At 45.0% G+C, this 18,487-nt stretch overlaps 1 protein-coding gene across 2 annotated transcripts in view; it reads left to right on the top strand.

Annotated features, from left to right (window-relative positions):
- The first annotated feature begins 17,978 nt into the window (after positions 1-17,978).
- The window catches only part of adam8a (ADAM metallopeptidase domain 8a), a 47,070-nt gene continuing 46,561 nt past the window's right edge, over positions 17,979-18,487 (top strand). For both annotated transcript variants that reach the window (XM_043678882.2, XM_043678880.2), the window contains exon 1: positions 17,979-18,087. In XM_043678882.2, the coding sequence (XP_043534817.2) occupies positions 18,036-18,087 (52 nt within the window). In that variant the 5' untranslated portion in view covers positions 17,979-18,035. The remainder of the gene's footprint in view (positions 18,088-18,487) is intronic.

Raw genomic sequence — 18,487 nt, 5'->3', positions numbered from 1 at the left:
GAATACTGTGAACAGTTTTGGTCCCTTCAATAAGGAAAGATATTGAGGCAGATACAGAGAAGGTTCACTAGTTTGATCCTGGGCAAGGAGTGATTTTCTCATTAGAAGAGGTTGAATAGTACTTATTGAAGCTTAGAAGAATATGGGGAGACTAGTGATTGTAATGAGGTCAGCCAGATGGACCTCATAGAATGAGTTCCCTGATTGGACAGATTAATAGCTCCAATCAGGGATCCCTGGCTGACAGATTATAGACACAAATGTTTGTCTCACACCTGCACTCCCACTGTGTGGGTGTTGGGAAAATATAAGCACTACTACTGTTAGACGGTAGTGTAGGGGTAAAAGGGGGAGAAAAGAAAGAGTTTAAAAATTAAACAAGTGTTAGAGGTTCTGATCACTCTGACAGCTGACTCTGAGGGAACTGGATCAGTGTCATGGAGGCTGTCTTGGTGATCGGATACCAGCCTCTGTGGAGTTATTTCAGTGGTGATGAGATTGAGATTAATGATGCAAAAGTGTCACTAGTTGAAGCTCAACCAGACTTCAAATAGGCACTACAACTATATTATTGGAAAATTTGGCAAATGGAGCATATGAGTTACAAGGTATTCCAATGGAACTGGACATTCTCACTAGTCCGACTGTATTTAAGGAACATCACTTGAGTAAAGGCAATTGCAAAGCCTCAGTCAGGGCTTATCCTGAACAGAGAGACTCTAGATCATTCCCCAGCAAAACCCAAAAACAAAGCCAAACAATTAAAACTTTCTTCAGCATCCAGGACAGCAAGCTGTTATAGTTGCTGCAGATATGCAGATTCGAGCAAACGAATGCCTCTAGATCTAAATTGAGTAACTGAGCTCATAGGCTGGTTTCGAGGAGCGTGCATACCAGGGGCAGTCCATCTACGTCTGGTTTGGAACAGTCAAATTGCTTTGCAACATCCAAATCAGAACCAATCAAAATAAGCATCTGGTTAAATGGTCACCCGGTTCTAAGTGGAGGTTGATACCGGCATGACTATTTCAATGATCGCAGAACCAGTCTTTAACAAAAATCGCTTTGGACTCCAAATCTTACATTGGCACAAGATCTCAGCTAGACTGAGAACCTATCGCAGGAAATATTTACAGATTAAGGGTACAACTTCGGTTCTGATTTCTTAAAGACAAGCAGTTGGTTCAGTTACCACTGATTGTAGTAAAAGGCTCAGGCTGAAGCTTGCTGGAGCAAAATTGTTTAAGAAAGATTCACCTCGATTGGCTCAACATTTTCTGATTAGAAAATGGCTGCCTGAGTGAAGTCTTAATTAAATACCCAAAAGTTTCTCAGGAACGTCTAGGGACTATCAAAGGAGAGACAAGGCCACCTTGCATGTTGACCAGGAATTAAAGCCTGCCCTTGTGGCAGAAATCAGGAGGTTGGAAAGCAAAAGAATCATCAAACCATTCTAGTTTGCAGAATGGACAACACCGATCGTGATAATTGTGAAGCCCGATGGGTCGGTTCACCTTTGTGGGGATTTTAAACAAATAGTAAACCACTTCTCACAGCTGAATAAATACCCACTCCCTTGCATAGAGGATTTATATGCAGAGCTGATAGGAGAGCTGTCTTACACAAAACTGAACATGAGCAATGCATATTCGCAATTGCGGTTGGATGAGAATTCCAAGAGGTATAGTACAATTAATACACATAAGTGTTTGTACCAACTTACGCTACTTATTTTTATCATTGGCCTGTGCGAATTTTCAGCAGATGATGCATAACATTTTACAAGGTCTAATCCAAGTTGTCATTTGTCTAGCTGATGTGTTCACAACAGGGAAGAAGTTAGATGTTTCTCCTAGGTGGGCATACACCTTAGAAGGGAAAAACGTGTGTTCCAGGCACCCCAAGTGATGTACTTGGGCGAGAGAGTCAACAAGATTGGGTTACAGCTGGAAATGTGCTGCTGGAAAAGCGCAGCAGGTCAGGCAGCGTCCAGGGAACAGGAGAATCGACGTTTCGGGCATAAGCCCTTCTTCAGGAATGAGGAAAGTTTGTCCAGCAGGCTAAGATAAAAGGTAGGGAGGAGGGACTTGGGGGAGGGGCGTCGGAAATGTGATAGGTGGAAAGAGGTCAAGGTGAGGGTGATAGGTCAGACTGGGGTGGGGGCGGAGAGGTCGGGAAGAAGATTGCAGGTTAGGAAGGCGGTGCTGAATTTGATGGATTTGACTGAGACAGGGTGGGGGGAGGGGAAATGAGGAAACTGGTGAAATCTGAGTTCATCCCTTGTGGTTGGAGCGTTCCTAACCGGAAGATGAGGCGTTCTTCCTCCAACCGTCGTTTTGTTGTGGTCTGACGATGGAGGAGTCCAAAGACCTGCATATCCTTGGTGGAGTGGGAGGGGGAATTGAAATGAGCTACAGGGTGGTTGGGTTGGTTGGTCCGGGTGTCCCAGAGGTGTTCTCTGAAACGCTCCGCAAGTAGCCGGCCTGTCTCCCCAATATAGAGGAGGCCACATCGGGTGCAGAGGATGCAATAGATGATATGTGTGGAGGTGCAGGTGAATCTGTGGCGGATATGGAAGTTTCCTTTGGGGCCTTGGAGGGAGGTGAGGGGGAAGGTGTGGGCGCAAGTCTTGCACCTCCTGCGGTTGCAGGGGAAGGTGCCGGGAGTGGAGGTTGGGTTGGTGGGGGGTGTGGATCTGACGAGGGAGTCACGGAGGGAGTGGTCTTTAGGGAATGCTGATAGGGGAGGGGAGGGAAATATATCCTTGGTGGTGGGGTCCGTTTGGAGGTAGCGGAAATGACGGCGGATGATGTGCTGTACATGGAGATTGGTGGGGTGGTAGGTGAGGACCAGTGGGGTTCTGTCCTGGTGGCGGTTGGAGGGGCGGGGTTCAAGGGCGGAGGAACGGGAAGTGGAAGAGATGCGGTGGAGGGCATCGTCGACCACGTCGGGGGGGAATATGCGGTCCTTGAAGAAGGAGGCCATCTGGGTTGTGCGTTTTTGGAACTGGTCCTCCTGGGAGCAGATGCGGCGGAGTCGAAGGAATTGGGAGAATGGGATGGCGTTTTTACAGGGGGCAGGATGGGAGGAGGTGTAGTCCAGGTAGCTGTGGGAGTCGGTCGGTTTGTAGTAGATGTCCGTGTTGATTCTGTCGCCTGAGATAGAAATAGAAAGGTCGAGGAAGGGGAGGGAGGAATCTGAGACTGTCCAGGTGAATTTGAGGTCGGGGTGGAAGGTGTTGGTGAAGTGGATGAACTGTTCAACCTCCTCGTGGGAGCACGAGGCGGCGCCGATACAGTCATCGATGTAGCGGAGGAAAAGGTGGGGGGTGGGGCCAGTGTAGTTGCGGAAGATGGATTCCACATATCCTACGAAGAGGCAGGCATAGCTGGGGCCCATGGGGCCCTGCAATCTTCTTCCCGACCTCTCCGCCCCCACCCCAGTCTGACCTATCACCCTCACCTTGACCTCTTTCCACCTATCACATTTCCGACGCCCCTCCCCCAAGTCCCTCCTCCCTACCTTTTATCTTAGCCTGCTGGACAAACTTTCCTCATTCCTGAAGAAGGGCTTATGCCCGAAACGTCGATTCTCCTGTTCCCTGGATGCTGCCTGACCTGCTGCGCTTTTCCAGCAACACATTTCCAGCTCTGATCTCCAGCATCTGCAGACCTCACTTTCTCCTCAAAGATTGGGTTACACCCATTGGAAGATAAAGTGAAGGCAATCAAAAGTGCCCTGGCTCCCACGTTAGTACCAGAGCTTAGATCTTTCCTTGGGCTGGTCAAGTATTACAGAAAGTTCATACATAACCTAGCCTCTCTCTCTCAGCATTTTTGCATCAACTCTTAGAAAAGGATCAGCCTTGGAAATGATGATGTAGCCAAGCCATAGCTTTCAGGGAAGTGGAGCAATCAAAGTGAGATCTGGTATTGACATACAATGCCTCCCCGTATAACATTGGGGTAATATTAGCTCAATGGAGAGGAACGCCTAATAGCATATGCATCCAGGACTTTGACTAATGCAGAGCGTGAATACACCCAGATAGAGAAGGAAGGTTTGGCAGTCATATTTAGAGTCAGGAAGTTCCACCATATCTCTATGAACGTACGTTTGTAATAATAATGGACCACAAATCCCTGCTAGATCTATTTAAACAGGACAAGGCAATGCCACCCATAACTTCAGGCCAAATTCAGCAGTGGGCTCTAATACTAAGTATGGATTATGACAAGGAGACAGTGAGGACTGCAGATGTTGGAGAGTCAGAGTTGAAAAGTGTTGCCCTGGAAAAGCAAAGCAGGACAGACAGCATCCGCGGAGCAGAAGAGTCAACATTTTGGGCATAAGCCCTTCATCAGGAATATATGATTACAAGTTGGAACACCATCTGGGAGGCCAAGTAGCAAATTGAGCAGTTTCCCCAGCAGATACACCACCGGTGGTGCCACCACAGGAAGAGTCCATAATGGTTTTAAACTTTCTGGACATATTTCCAGTCACAGCTGACTATATCAGAATTTGGATACAGAAAGATCTGGTCCTGTAATAACTAAAAGAGCTGGCGGTAAATGGGGAAACCATAGGGCATTCACAGCCAGAATTGAAACTTCTGGACCCAGAGAGGCCAGAATACAGTAGAGAACTGCATGTTATTATGGAGAACAAGACTGATTGGCCCTAGCAAAGATCGCTGGCAGATACTGGCTGAACTCTAATAAGGTCATCCAGAGGTTTCCAAAATGAACATGTTGGTGAGAAGTTATGTCTGGTGCTAGTATTGGATGCAGACATAGCTGCATTGGTGGGCTGTGCCCAGAGTGCCAACAATGACAAGAAACTTCCCCACATTTGGGGCAATGAGTTGGTAAATCCTGGACTCTGGACACATCGACTATGGGCTCAATGTTCTTAGTAATTGTGAATGCCCACTCAAAGTGGTTGGATGTGCGCAGTCCATTCATCAAACGCAGGAATGACGATAGAAAAATTGGATGCATCTTTTGTAATACATGAACTCAAGAAGTGTTAGTCATCATTACCAGGCCATCATTTACCAGCAAGGATTTTGAGTATTTCCTGAAGTCAAGTGGTGTTCGTCAAAAAAGGACAGCTCCATACCATCCATCATCCAATAGTCAGACAGAGAGTGCAGTCCAAACTTTGAAGGCAAGCTTAAAGAAATAGCCAGATCTTCACTAGATACCAACTATGTTGTTCCTATTTGATTATAGGACCAGTCCTCTTGTGACTACAGGGATAACTCCAACAGAGTTGCTAATGGGGAGAAGACTCCACAATCTGATCTTCCTAAAATGGGGGTGGGAGTGGAGGTGGACAGGATGGCAACAGGAACATAAATGCCAGACACAAGACTGCTAAGTGAGAATTTACTTCAGAGAATGAAGTTTGGTGTAGGAACCAGGGGAAAGGACTTGCATGGATAAGAGGCATGATCGACGCAAGGTCAGGTCCAGTGACATATAAAGTTCAAGTAGGTATGGTGGTCCTAAACAACCATGTGGATGACATGAAAGTTGCAAACTCACAAACAATGCAGGAGCAAAGTTGCCCAGCTCCTCAACAGGCTTTCCAACTCCTTCTGGAACCCTTAGGTTCTCCCTTTCCAAAAAGCATTGAAGATACCTTGGAATCTAAGATGGACATGATGAATGCCGCCTTTGCTGCCTGAAGAAGAGAATGAATTTCTTCCAAACTGCTCCAGGCACAAGAGTTGAGCTCCTGTGCGTTACATGCCACCCATGTCAGAGGCAGAGTTGGTGAAAACTGACCTGGTGCTAAAATGCCTCTGGAGAAGCTACAGAATAAAAGAAACAGCCTATGTCCTCAGACTCAGTGGGGGAGGGATATGGTGATTGTAATGAGGTCAGCCAGGTGGACCTCAGAGAATATAAGATCCCTGATTGGGGCTATCAACCCGGTCCAATCAAGGACCCCTGGCTGACAGATAAGAACAGGAGTGTCCGCGGTTACGTTAGAGCCCGGGTGTCCTTGGAGAAGGAGCACGCGGTGTCGACCAACACCCTGGAGTTGTTCAGGGAGAGGTGGGCGCCGCAGGGAGTGGAGTGCATCATTTCTCCCTCCAACTCTATTTTGATTTAGTCCCTACCCTCCCCTTCACTGTTTTGATCACACAGCACTGCCCTTTGATGTGAAAGGCAGTGTTTGTCACTGGCCACCCGGGTGTTTTCCTATAAAAAAAAAAGAAAAATAAACAGGAGTACCACCCGGGTGTTTTCCTATCTTCCTGGTGGTGGAAATTGAATAAAGATTGGTGCACTTTGTGTCTTCCACTGTGTCTCACATCTGCACACACACACACCATGGGTGCTGGGGATAAAATAAGCACTACCGCACTTAGGTGGTAGTGTGGGGGTTAAAAAAAGAAAGAAAAAAGAAAAAAATAAAATTAAAAAAAAACAAAACAAAAAAAAGAACAGGAGTGTCCGCGGTTACGTTAGAGCCCGGGTGTCCTTGGAGAAGGAGCACGCGGTGTCGACCAACACCCTGGAGTTGTTCAGGGAGAGGTGGGCGCCGCAGGGAGTGGAGTGCATCATTTCTCCCTCCAACTCTATTTTGATTTAGTCCCTACCCTCCCCTTCACTGTTTTGATCACACAGCACTGTCCCTTGATGTGAAGGGCAGTGTTTGTCACTGGCCACCCCAGTGTTTTCCTATCTTCCTGGTGGTGGAAATTGAATAAAGATTTGTGCACTTTGTGTCTTTCACTGTGTCTCACACCTGCACACACACACACACACCATGGGTGCTGGGGAAAAAAATAAGCACTACCGCACTTAGGTGGTAGTGTGGGGTTAAAAAGAAAAAAAGAGGAGTGTAAGGGCAGTGCTTGTCACTGGCCACTCGGGTGTTTGCCTATATAAAAAAAAGAACAGGAGTGTCCGCGGTTATGTTAGAGCCCGGGTGTCCTTGGAGAAGGAGCATGCGGTGTCGACCAACACCCTGGAGTTGTTCAGGGAGAGGTGGGCACCGCAGGGAGTGGAGTGCATCATTTCTCCCTCCAACTCTATTTTGATTTAGTCCCTACCCTCCCCTTCACTGTTTTGATCACGCAGCACTGCCCTTTGATGTGAAAGGCAGTGTTTGTCACTGGCCACCCGGGTGTTTTCCTATCTTCCTGGTGGTGGAATTTTAATAAAGAGTCGTGCACTTTGTATCTTTCACTGTGTCCCACACCTGCACACACACACCATGGGTGCTGGGGAAAAAATAAGCACTACCGCACTTAGGTGGTAGTGTGGGGAGGAAAAGAAAGAAAAATAAAAGAACAGGAGTGTCCGCGGTTATGTTAGAGCCCGGGTGTCCTTGGAGAAGGAGCACGCAGTGTCCACAACACCCTAGAGTTGGTCAGGGAGAGGTGGGCGCCGCAGGGAGCGGAGTGCATCATTTCTCCCTCCAACTCTATTTTGATTTAGTCCCTACTCTCCCCTTCACTGTTTTAATCACACAGCATTGCCCTTGATGTGAAGGGCACTGCTTGTCACTGGCCACCCGGGTGTTTTCCTATCTTCCTGGTGGTGGAATTTGAATAAAGAGTCGTGCACTTTGTGTCTTTCACTGTGTCTCACACCTGCACACACACACCATGGAAAAAAGGAGAAAAAAAACAGGGGTGTACACACACACCATGTGTGCGGGGGAAAAATAAGCACTACCGCACTTAGGTGGTAGTGTGGGGGTTAATAAAGGAAAAACAGGAGTGTCTGCGGTTATGTTAGAGCCCGGGTGTCCTTGGAGAAGGAGCACGCGGTGTCGACCAACACCCTGGAGTTGTTCAGGGAGAGGTGGGCGCCGCAGGGAGTGGAGTGCATCATTTCTCCCTCCAACTCTATTTTGATTTAGTCCCTGCTCTACCCCGTTTGATCACACAGCACTGCCCTTTGATGTGAAGGACACTGCTTGTCACTGGCCACTCGGGTGTTTCCTATCTTCCTGGTGGTGGAAATTGAATAAAGATTCGTACACCTTGTGTCTCTCACATCTGCACACACACATGGGTGCTGGGGTAAAAATAAGCACTACCGCAGTTAGGCAGTAGGGTGGGGGTTAATTTTATATATAAAAAAAAAGTGTCAGAGGCTCTGTTCACTCTGAGAGCTGGCTCTAAGGGAGCTAGATCAGTGTCAAGGTCTCTCCACATATAAATAAAGGCTGATGGGATTCCAGCCTCTGTGGAATTATTTCAGATACCTTAGTGAAACAAAGAAGGTACAGAGGGGGTTTGACAGGGTGGGTGCGGAGAGATTGTTTATCACTGTGGGGATAATCTCAGACCATAAGGCATAATCTCATTTCATACAGAGGTGAGGAGGAATTGTTTTCTCTCACAGGATGGTGAATCTGTGGAAATCTTCACTGCAAAGGGCTGTTGAGGCTGTGTTATTAAGTAAAATTAGGCTGAGATAGACAGATCTCTAAACATAAAGGGAATCAAGAGCTATAGGTATAAGGCAAGAATGTGAAGTTAATGATTATAAAATGAGTCAAAGAGTTATAGAGATGTTTAGCACAGAAACAGACCCTTCATTCCAATTTATCCATGTCGACTAGATATCCTAAATTAATCTGAGACCAAGGCCAACCACACAGACACACTCCATTTATAGCAAGGCCTACATATCAGAAAGGGCTGCTAGGCAAAGTTGAACCGAATCATGGGTAACAGTTCATCCCAGCCCAATGAGCTCAATGCATTCTAAACTCACTTTGATCTGAAGGTCAGTAAAAAGATGTCACCTATCCCACAGACATGGATATACCTGAACCAGTGGTCACTGCCACAGACGTTAGATCAACCTTCTTGAGAGTGAACCCATGAAAAACGACAAGCCTGGATGGATCCCGTGGCTGTGTATTCAGATCATATGCGAACCAGCTGACAGGAGTATTCGCAGACACCTTCGATCTCTCCTTACTTCAATCGGAAGTTCCCACCTGCTTCAAGAAGACCAGCATCATTCAGGTGCCAAAGGGAAATCATGCACCATGCCTTAATGATTATTGCCCGGTAACTCTGACCTCTGTAGTTCTGAAATGCTTTGAGAGGTTAGTCATGACTCACATCAACTCCAGTCACCGGATTGCCTTGATCCTTTGCAATTCACCTACCAGTGTAACAGATCCACAGCAAACTCAATTTTTCTGGCCCTATATTCATCCCTGGAACATCTGAATAACAAAGATACCTACATCAGGCTCCTACTTACTGTCTATGGTTCCGCCTTCAACACCATAATTCCAAACAAACTCATCTCCAATTTCTGAGACCTAAATCTCTGCTCTCTCTTTTATAACTGGATTCTTGTTTCCTAATCCATAGACTGCAATCAGTAACATTAGGCGACAACAGCTCCTCCACCATAATCCTCAACCCTGGTGTTCCACAAAGCAGTGTACTCAGCCCCCTACATACTCCTTATACACTCACGAATGTATGGCCAAATTCCACCCCAACTCCATTTACTAATTTGCTGATGACACTACTGTTGTAAGTCGGATCTCAAACAACGATGAGGCACAATACAGGAAAGAGATTGAGTGCTTAGCATCATGGTGTAAAGACAGCAATCTGTCCATCAATGTAAGCAAAACAATGGAGCTGGTCATTGACTTCAGGAAGTGGAGTGGAGGTCATGCCCCTGTCTGCATCAATGGTGCTGAGGTGGAGATGGTGGAGAGCGTCAAGTTCCTGAAAGTGATGATCACTAATAATCTGTCCTGGTCCACCCATATCAAAGCAACAGTCAAGAAAGCACAACAACGACTCTATTTTCTCGGGAGGCTAAGGAAATTTGGCCTGTCCACAAAGACAGTTACCAATTATTTATTATAATGCACCATAGGAAACATTCCAACTAGGTGCATCACAGTTTGGTTTGGCAAGTGCTATTCCCAAGACTGCAAAGAAACTACAAAGAGAGTTGTGAACACAACCCAGTCCATCACACAAACCAGCCTTCCATCCATTGACTCCATCTATCCTTCCCATTGCCTCGGGAGGGCAACCAACATAACTAAAGACCTTTCTCACCCCGGTTATACTTTCGTCCACCCTCTTCTGTCCAGCAGAAGATATCAAAGTTTGAATACACGTATGAATATATTCAAGAACAGCTTTTTCCCTGCTGTTATCAGATTTCTGATTGAATCTCTCAAATGTTAATCTTGATCCCTCTCTCTGCACTTTCTCTGTGGCTGTAATACTGTATTCTGCACTCTGTTCTGCTTCCCTGATTCACATTGTTTGGTATGATATGCCCATAAAGCACACAAAACAACACTTTTCACATGACAACAGTAAATCAATCAATCACAGCAGGTACCTGGTGACTGCAATTCGTCAAATTTGCTTTTTAATAAGGTCCCTGGAAACTTCATGACTGCAACCCTCCACAATCTGTCATTGATGCATGTCCGCAGGAGCAAACCATGAGCCTCGCCACACATCAAGCTGCTCTTGGACCAACTCATGAACCACTTCAGCCCTTTAAAGTTTGCCATTGGGGTTTTAGGACATGTATGACTATGATACTTCTGCTGGTTGCTTTGTGTGCAGCGACACATGCATTTGATTCATCTACACAGGATGCAGCTTATGGCTCTTAGTTTGACTTGTTAGCACTCACGTACTTTGTACTTATTTAGAAGTCGGCAACATTTGTCTGGTTAATAGCAATCACTTAGCACACATTCACAGACTTAAGCGCTGACCTACGGGCTTTCAGAATCTGTGACTTGCATTGCATTTTCAGAAAAGCCAGGCAATTTGTCACATTGGGGACCACTGAACTGTCATGGGGGTGGAATGTCGCTGTGTGGATCCATGTCACATTAACATCACATCTGCAGTTCAATAGAAAACACACTGCCTGTGCTTCAAGCAAATAGCAATGTGTGAAAGTCAAAGCCAAAGGGGAGCAATCCTTAGTGGAGATAGGAAGCATTGCTGTCAGCTGGGAAATACTACCACAGTCAGCCAAGGGGCTCATCTGATTCCAGTCCAGAGGGCTGGTCTTACCAGTTCAGAAATCTTTGTCCTTGTTGTCTGGGGATTAGAATTCGGTCAGTCTAATAAATCACGTTAAACCAATCCAAGGATTACGCACAGGTTAGACAGACTGCTGCTCGGGCCGGGGTGGAGGGGTGGATTTTTCCTGCAATAAGTTGCAACGATGGATTAAGTATGATGGAAGAGCATCTGATGGTGATGCACGAATGGATGCAGTGTCCCCGGTGAGTGAGTATGAAGTGCAGAAGGAAGGAAGCGTTAGTAACTGGGAAGGGTGACATGGGTGGAGCCCTTACATTGACACAATGCATGCGATGCTGAGGGTTGTAGTCCATGAGCCTTGATGAGGTGTGTCTGCAATGGCACACTTACTAAGTGAAAGGTGGCCATGTGAGAATGAGGTCGTGGAGAGAAGATGGCAGCACTTACCCTTGCAAACCATTGAAGATTGTTGACCTTCTCCTTGCACCGCTGGGTTGTCCCTTTCGACCTAGAACACAACACTGACCCGTTGTTGATGTCTTGCTTGGATCGTGTGGCCTTCTTTAACAATCAGCTCGGAAGAGGACTGTTCTTCCTCTCCACCAAGACACCCAGGTCCCTGCAAGCTTACCTTTCCTCTGGGTCATATCCTTGAGAACCACAATGGGAGGGGTGGTTCATGGCTTACAGTGACTGAAGTGTGTTTAACTGAGCATTAAGTATAGTGTCAGCAATGAGTAAATTTTAGAGTTGGATTTTAGATTTTATTGTCACATACTCAAGTACAGAGTACAGTGAAAAGTGTATAATGTCCCCACGCATTATGCCATATTAGGTACTAAGGTACCTAGGTATCAAAAAAGCTAGGGTACAAAGTAGTCAGAGAAATGAGAGTTGAATGTTAAGCATTACTTCATAGCATAGTAGAAAAATAGAAATAGGTAATAGTTTACATTAAAGTCTTTCATAGTTCAAACTAGGAAAATAAGGGAATATGTTAAAAGTTTAGCATTCCACACTGTAGGGAATCTAATCTAGTCTAATCAAAGTACAAAAGCTCCTACTATTTGAGACCCCGATAAAGTCACCCAAGAACCCAGGTATACAATTAATGAGGCAAGAGGTGAAAGATTGTGTGACAAATGTTGCTGTGAGCCATGGCATGAATTTCACTCGGTAAAACACTTTAACTGAAATTGGGAAAATTGTATCCATAGTCGTTTCATCATTCCTTTCAATAGGTTCCTGAACTGAAATTACAAAGCACTTGAATAAAGTAATTAAGCCTACAAGTCTTAGGATGAGTATTTCTATGTCAATGCTATGATTCACAGTTATGATTTGACTTCTCATGATTACTGTTGAATTAAAAGCCTTCCTTTCAGGAGCTTTCAGGGTGGGGCTACAATTACAGATAATGGCATTGCCAGCTTCCTCTGTCAGCTCAAAATGCATTTCCAAAGCATGGGACATGTGGCCAGACCCAATGCAATTACTGCGTTGATAATTCTTTTCCGGGAAGTTGTTGGAACACAATTACTGAAGTGGCCATGTCCTATAGATAATGGATTTCCTGATACCTAAGCTTAAAGACAAAGGAAATCCTTTCAGAAGTAGCCATTAAAGGGGCCAAAATTCGGTTTTGTACAAATAAAATCAACTTTTTTTAACTAAATAGTGTACAATCTTCCTTCCTGAAAGTATTGACTCACATAGAGTACTGTTCCACAGTTGGTGCCCCTCACTCAAATTCTTGGCCAGGTCTCAGTCCTTTACTTGTGAGCCTTGAATCTAAGGGTAAGAAAGTTATAACATTTGCAGGAGTTGTTAGAAGGAATGACATACGAAGATTCGAGGGAGAAGATTTGTGGCATGGTGACTCAGTGGTTAGCACTGCTGCCTCACGGGACTAGGGTACAATTCCAGCCTCGGCTGACTGTGTGGAGTTTGCACATTCTCCCCATGTCTACATGGGTTTCCTCTGGCTCCTCCAGTTTCCTCCCACAGTCCAAACATGCAGGTTAGGTGGATTGGCAATGCTAAATTGCCTGTAGTGTCTAGAGATGTGTAGGTTTAGGTGGATTAGCTGTGGAGAATGTGGGGTGGGTCTGGGTGAGATGCTCTTTGGAGGAGCAGTGTGAACTTGATGGGCTGAATGACCCCTGTAGGGATTCTATGGAAATGCAGAGAAAGAATCATTTTTTTTGTTTAACTTGATCAGCAAATAGGAGAAAGTGAGGACTGCAGGTGCTGGAGATCAGAGTTGAAAAGTGTGGTGCTGGAAAAGATGGGAGAGCTCATGCTCGAAACATTGTCTCTCCTGCTCCTCGGATGCTGCCTGACTAGTTGTGCTTTTCCAGCATCACATTTATCAGGGAATAGGTTAGAATCATAAACTAGTTACAGCATTGAAGGAGATTTTTCAACTCGTGTCTAAACCAGCTCTCCACAAGATTAACTCAGTTATTTGTGGGCGGCACAGTGGCACAGTGGTTAGCACTGCTGCCTCACAGCGCCAGAGACCCGGGTTCAGTTCCCGCCTCAGGCGACTGACTGTGTGGAGTTTGCACGTTCTCCCCGTGTCTGCGTGAGCCCCCCTCCGGGTGCTCCGGTTTCCTCCCACAATCCAAAGATGTGCAGGTCAGGTGAATTGGCCATTGCCCGTAGTGTTAGGTAAGGGGTAAATGTATGGGTGGGTTGCGCTTCGGTGGGGCGGTGTGGACTTGTTGGGCCGAAGGGCCTGTTTCCACATTGTAAGTAATCTAATCTAATCATATACTCAATTGCCTTTTCCCCACAGCCTTGTAATTTTTTACTCTTGAAATAAATCTAATTCCCTAATGAAAGCTTTGATTCAAGCTGCCTCTACCTCACTGTCTGACAGCACATTCCAGATTCTAATCACATATTGCATTGAATGAAGTTGTTCCTCATGTTACCTTTGGTTCTTTACCTTAAATCGCTGTTCTCCAGTTTTTGACTTTTCTTCCAATAGAGTGGACTTGACCCCTGTAGGGATTCTATGGAAATGCAGAAACAGAATCATTTTTTTGTTTAACTTGATCAGCGAATAGGAGAAAGTGAGGACTACAGATGCTGGAGTTCAGAGTTGAAAAGAGTACAGTTTGAACGTGAACTGTACCCAGGTCCCTCACGAAGTTGAACACTTTCATCAAAGTTCTGTCTCAACTTTCTGTGAGGAGAACAGCCATCCTTCTCCAATCTATCTGCCTGACTGAAACCCCTCATCCCCGAAACTATTTTTGTGAATCTTTTCTACACGCTCTCTTCACATCTGTCATAAAGTGCCTAGAATTTGAGACAATGCTCCAGTTGAGACTGAACCAGGTTCACTTTTGATAGAATTTTCCCTTCCCTGGTGTATGGCAAGTATGGTGACCTTCTAAGGTCTAGGACTATGTGCTGAGGGACACAGTAAAGCTTGGGGCAGCTGCCGCCTAGGCACAGTAGGGAAAAGCTACCGTCCGCCAAAGTTAAGTGGGAGTCTGTTTAGTTATTGGAGCCCCTGGTTCCTCAAATATGTAAATATGACCTTGTAAAAGTAAGAAATTCATTTGGTTTGTTTGTCGGATAGAGTCAAACTCCAATGTTTCTTTGTTTCTTCTTATGCAACTGTACAGAACTGAACTGCTTTTGTAATTATGTATGTATATAAAGTTTTTTTTAGGGTAAAGTATATTTTTGAAATTTTAATAAGTATGGGAATAAAATGCAGAGAGAATGGAAATAAAGAAAGACTCTCAACATTGAGAAAGATGTTGCCCTTTTTCCCTTGAAGCTTTGAATGGTAATTTTACCGCTGAGTGAAGATCAGCTTATTTCCATACATTAGCACCCCATTAAAACCCGAAATTGTCTCATTCATATCCTACTTCCAATTCTGTATACAAAATAATGAGTGGAATAGATAGAGCCAATAGCCAGAGACTTTTCCCCAGGGCATGATTGACTGGTACGAGGAGTCATTGTTTGAAGATATTGGGAGGAAAGTATAAAGGAGACGTCAGAGGTAGGTTCTTTACGCAGAGAGTGGTGAATGCATGGAATGCATTGTCAGCTGTGGTGGTGGAAGCAGAGTCATTGGGGACATTTAAGTGACTGCTGGACATGCACATGGATAGCAGTGAGTTGAGGGTGCGTAGGTTAAGTTACTATATTTTACATTAGGATTAACCTCGGCTCAACATCGTGGTCCAAAAGGCCTGTTCTGTGCTGCACTTTTCTATGTTCTATGTTTTCCTCTCCTCCTGAGCAACTACTGTAAATGGTACAAAAACATGCAAAATTGAATGGGCGCCTGACAGCTACAGCTCACCAAATGTCTGTCTCTGACCATGCTGCCATTGCTTCTTCTACACAGCATCCCTGCAGGCTCCACGGCCAAGATCCTGCATGGCCCTAAATCCATGCAATTCCACATCAGCAAACTGCCAGCCTCTGACCAATTCAGGCCTTCAACACTTCACTTTGGAGTTGAGGCACACCTATGATTTGCAGGCTTCTGCCAGATTGCTTCATGGACAGAACATAGCCACAGATCGCATACAAGGGACGCTTTTGCACTGATATGCACATGTGCTTCTTATCAGCTATGATTGTAATGAACAGCAGAGCAGGCTCAGGGAGCTGAATTGCCTACTCCTGCTCCTAGTTCTTTTTATGGTAGAAAGTTTGCTTCCGATCTGCTCACTGACTTTTGCACTTACTTGGAGGCTGCTAGCCTCTACAGTTTAGTTCGCTTTTGAGTGCAGAGGAACAGGTATGCAACTTGTCAGACAGCAGATGGACATGTCACTGCATGGTACTGTGCTACATCAACATCAGTGTTGTAGAATGTGCCAGCAGCTTCAAACAAATGGCAAAGCATCGAAATCAAAGTGGGATTGCAGGGACTATAATCAGTCAAGGATCATCTGATTACACCACAGGGGATTGACCGTCATCAGTTCTGTAGATCTAGTGCAAGCCATCCAGAAGTTACAGGTAGGTCAGTCAGGATGCTGTTGAGACATTAGTTGGGGGGAGTTGCAGTAGTTTTTCCTACAACATGAGACAAAAGGAGGCATTGAGTCATAAACCTGCACTGTTGATTGCCCTGCACAGATGATTTATAAGTTTTTAAAAAACATGTTCATTAAGAATTCAGACAAAATCAGTTGTCCTAGTCAGGATACTTTTAATGGGCTTATATTTCTATAATGGGAGGATGCCCTTCCAAGATATATAATTGAAAAAATCTAAAAGATTAGATTAGATTCCCTACAGTGTGGAAACAGGTCATTTGGCCCAACAAGTCCACACCAACCCTCCAAAGAGTAACCCACACAGACCCATTTCCCTCTGACTAATGCACCTACCACTTTGGCAATTTAGAATGGCCAATCCACCTGATCTGCACATCTTTTGGATTGAGGGAGGAAACCCTTTGCAGACACAGGGAGAATGTGCAATCTCCGTACAGACGGGGCTGGAAACAAACCCAGGTCCCTGGCACTGTGAGGCTGCAGGGCTAACCACTGAGCCATCGTACCGCTGGACTTGACAGCTTTACAGATCAAAGAACAATGGACAAGCTGCCCAGTTAAAATCATTATCTTATAAGTTTGTATTTGTAGTTTTTCTCTACTAAAGCTGAATTCATAATTAAGTAGAAATTACTGGTAGAATTTTAACTGTGCAGAAAAAGGCCATTCAGCCCACTGTCAATGCCAGCTCCCTATGGAGCAATCCCACTTATCCCACCCCCCCCATAGCCTTACAAGTGTACTTCCTTCTAGCATTATGCAATTTCATCTGTAAACATTAGATTGTCCACACTTCCAAAACTATGTGGGCAGCATTTTGGAGTGGAATGGAAAGTCAATACGTACAACTGCCACCATCCTGCAAAAATCAGAATACTGCACATACTGGAAAGCATCCAGTAAGTCATTCAACAACTGTGGTGGGACTAACTAGAGAGTTAGCATTCTCTAGACATTTGTTTCTATCACCACAGCTGCTGTGTGACCTGCAGAGTGTTTTCAGTTCTGATGTCATCATCCTTTCTTGTGTCAAGACTCGATTCTCCTGAGTTTGCCACTTTCTACTTTTTTTTAGTGATTTGACGTTTTTTTATCCCTTATGCTATGTCAGCAAAACACACAGCTCTCCTCCAGGCCTCTACCCATTATCCACTAGGGGGTGCGAGAGAGTCGCACCAGACAAATTCTCTGCATCTGAGGGAAGCTGCTGTCCTCGCTGTAATATGGGGCGTGATGTGTTACAAGGGTCCCCTGGCTTTCCTATTCTCAGCATCAGGAACGTTTTGTAACAACTTTTGTTAAGCGCTCTCATCAAGGGCTAAGTGCTGTTTACAAGTTGAAAAGCATTGAGGGGCGGAGTCCTTTGAAAATAAAACTCAATTGATCTGTAGCCTCTGTCCTGATTATGAGACCTGGAAGCCAAGGCATGACTTTAATCGTCCTGCACTCCGGGCCCTTCCTGAGTGTTTGATCAGGCTTACACACAAAATATTTCTTAACTATTTTCAAACTGGGGCTGGTCTGGGAGGAATGGGTGTGGATCTGGATCCCATTCTGTCTGTTTTATTTCTGACTTACCCTAACCTCAAAACCTCTTTCTTTAAAGAACCGTTCCCTCCCCTGGTGTCCACTCTCCACCTCCAAGCACCTCTTTCCCCACAGTCAGAGCCACCCTTTCACGCACCTTTTAGAACTACCGCCTCACTAAAGAAAACGGTTAAGAAACAAATCTTATCTTTAAAAAAAGCGGTGAAACTACCTAAGTTTCACTCTAACCTCCACCCACTTCTGACTAATTGGGGTCCTGTCGATTGATTGGGTTAATGTTGAACATTCCGACAGCCAGGCGGGGCTTGTGTCAGTGAGTCAGTCTTAGTGTAACAGTGAGTGATCTACATTCAGGGATAGTTAACGGTGTGCCCAGAAGGAGACAGAGAGCTGTGTATTACAGCAGAATGCACTGGGTTCTTGTTACTCACGTCTCATTGATCGTGTGCTCAACATATGGTGAGTTTAAATTATTGCATTATTTGTGGATGTGCCGCATTCAACAGAAGTAGAGTTTCGTTTAAAAAATATCTCCGTTTAGTTGTTGTATTGCAACCTACTTTTGACTCCATCCCTCTAACCAGTTTGCTGATCCTATTGTTAAAGCCAACTGTTAAAACTTTAAACAGTGAATACGTTCTTCGCAAACTATTTTGGAAACCATCTCCTAATTAAATCTGCAATTGGCATATCTGCTTTTTCGTCAATGAAATATGTTTAATATCACCAGATTTATTAGGGGAGATAAACCTACTTGATTTTTAGGACTTTACACTAGTGTTGTATTTTATAGGGTGTAATGCCAAGTATATATCCGCAATCATCTGCACAAATCTTAAATGTTAAAGAAACACTGATG

The sequence above is a fragment of the Chiloscyllium plagiosum genome, unplaced genomic scaffold (genome assembly GCF_037043375.1).
Source record: "Chiloscyllium plagiosum isolate Xiang-an unplaced genomic scaffold, Cpla_swu_hap1 HiC_scaffold_43, whole genome shotgun sequence".
NCBI lineage: Eukaryota > Metazoa > Chordata > Chondrichthyes > Orectolobiformes > Hemiscylliidae > Chiloscyllium > Chiloscyllium plagiosum.
This window is presented reverse-complemented; position numbering and strand designations above follow the sequence as displayed.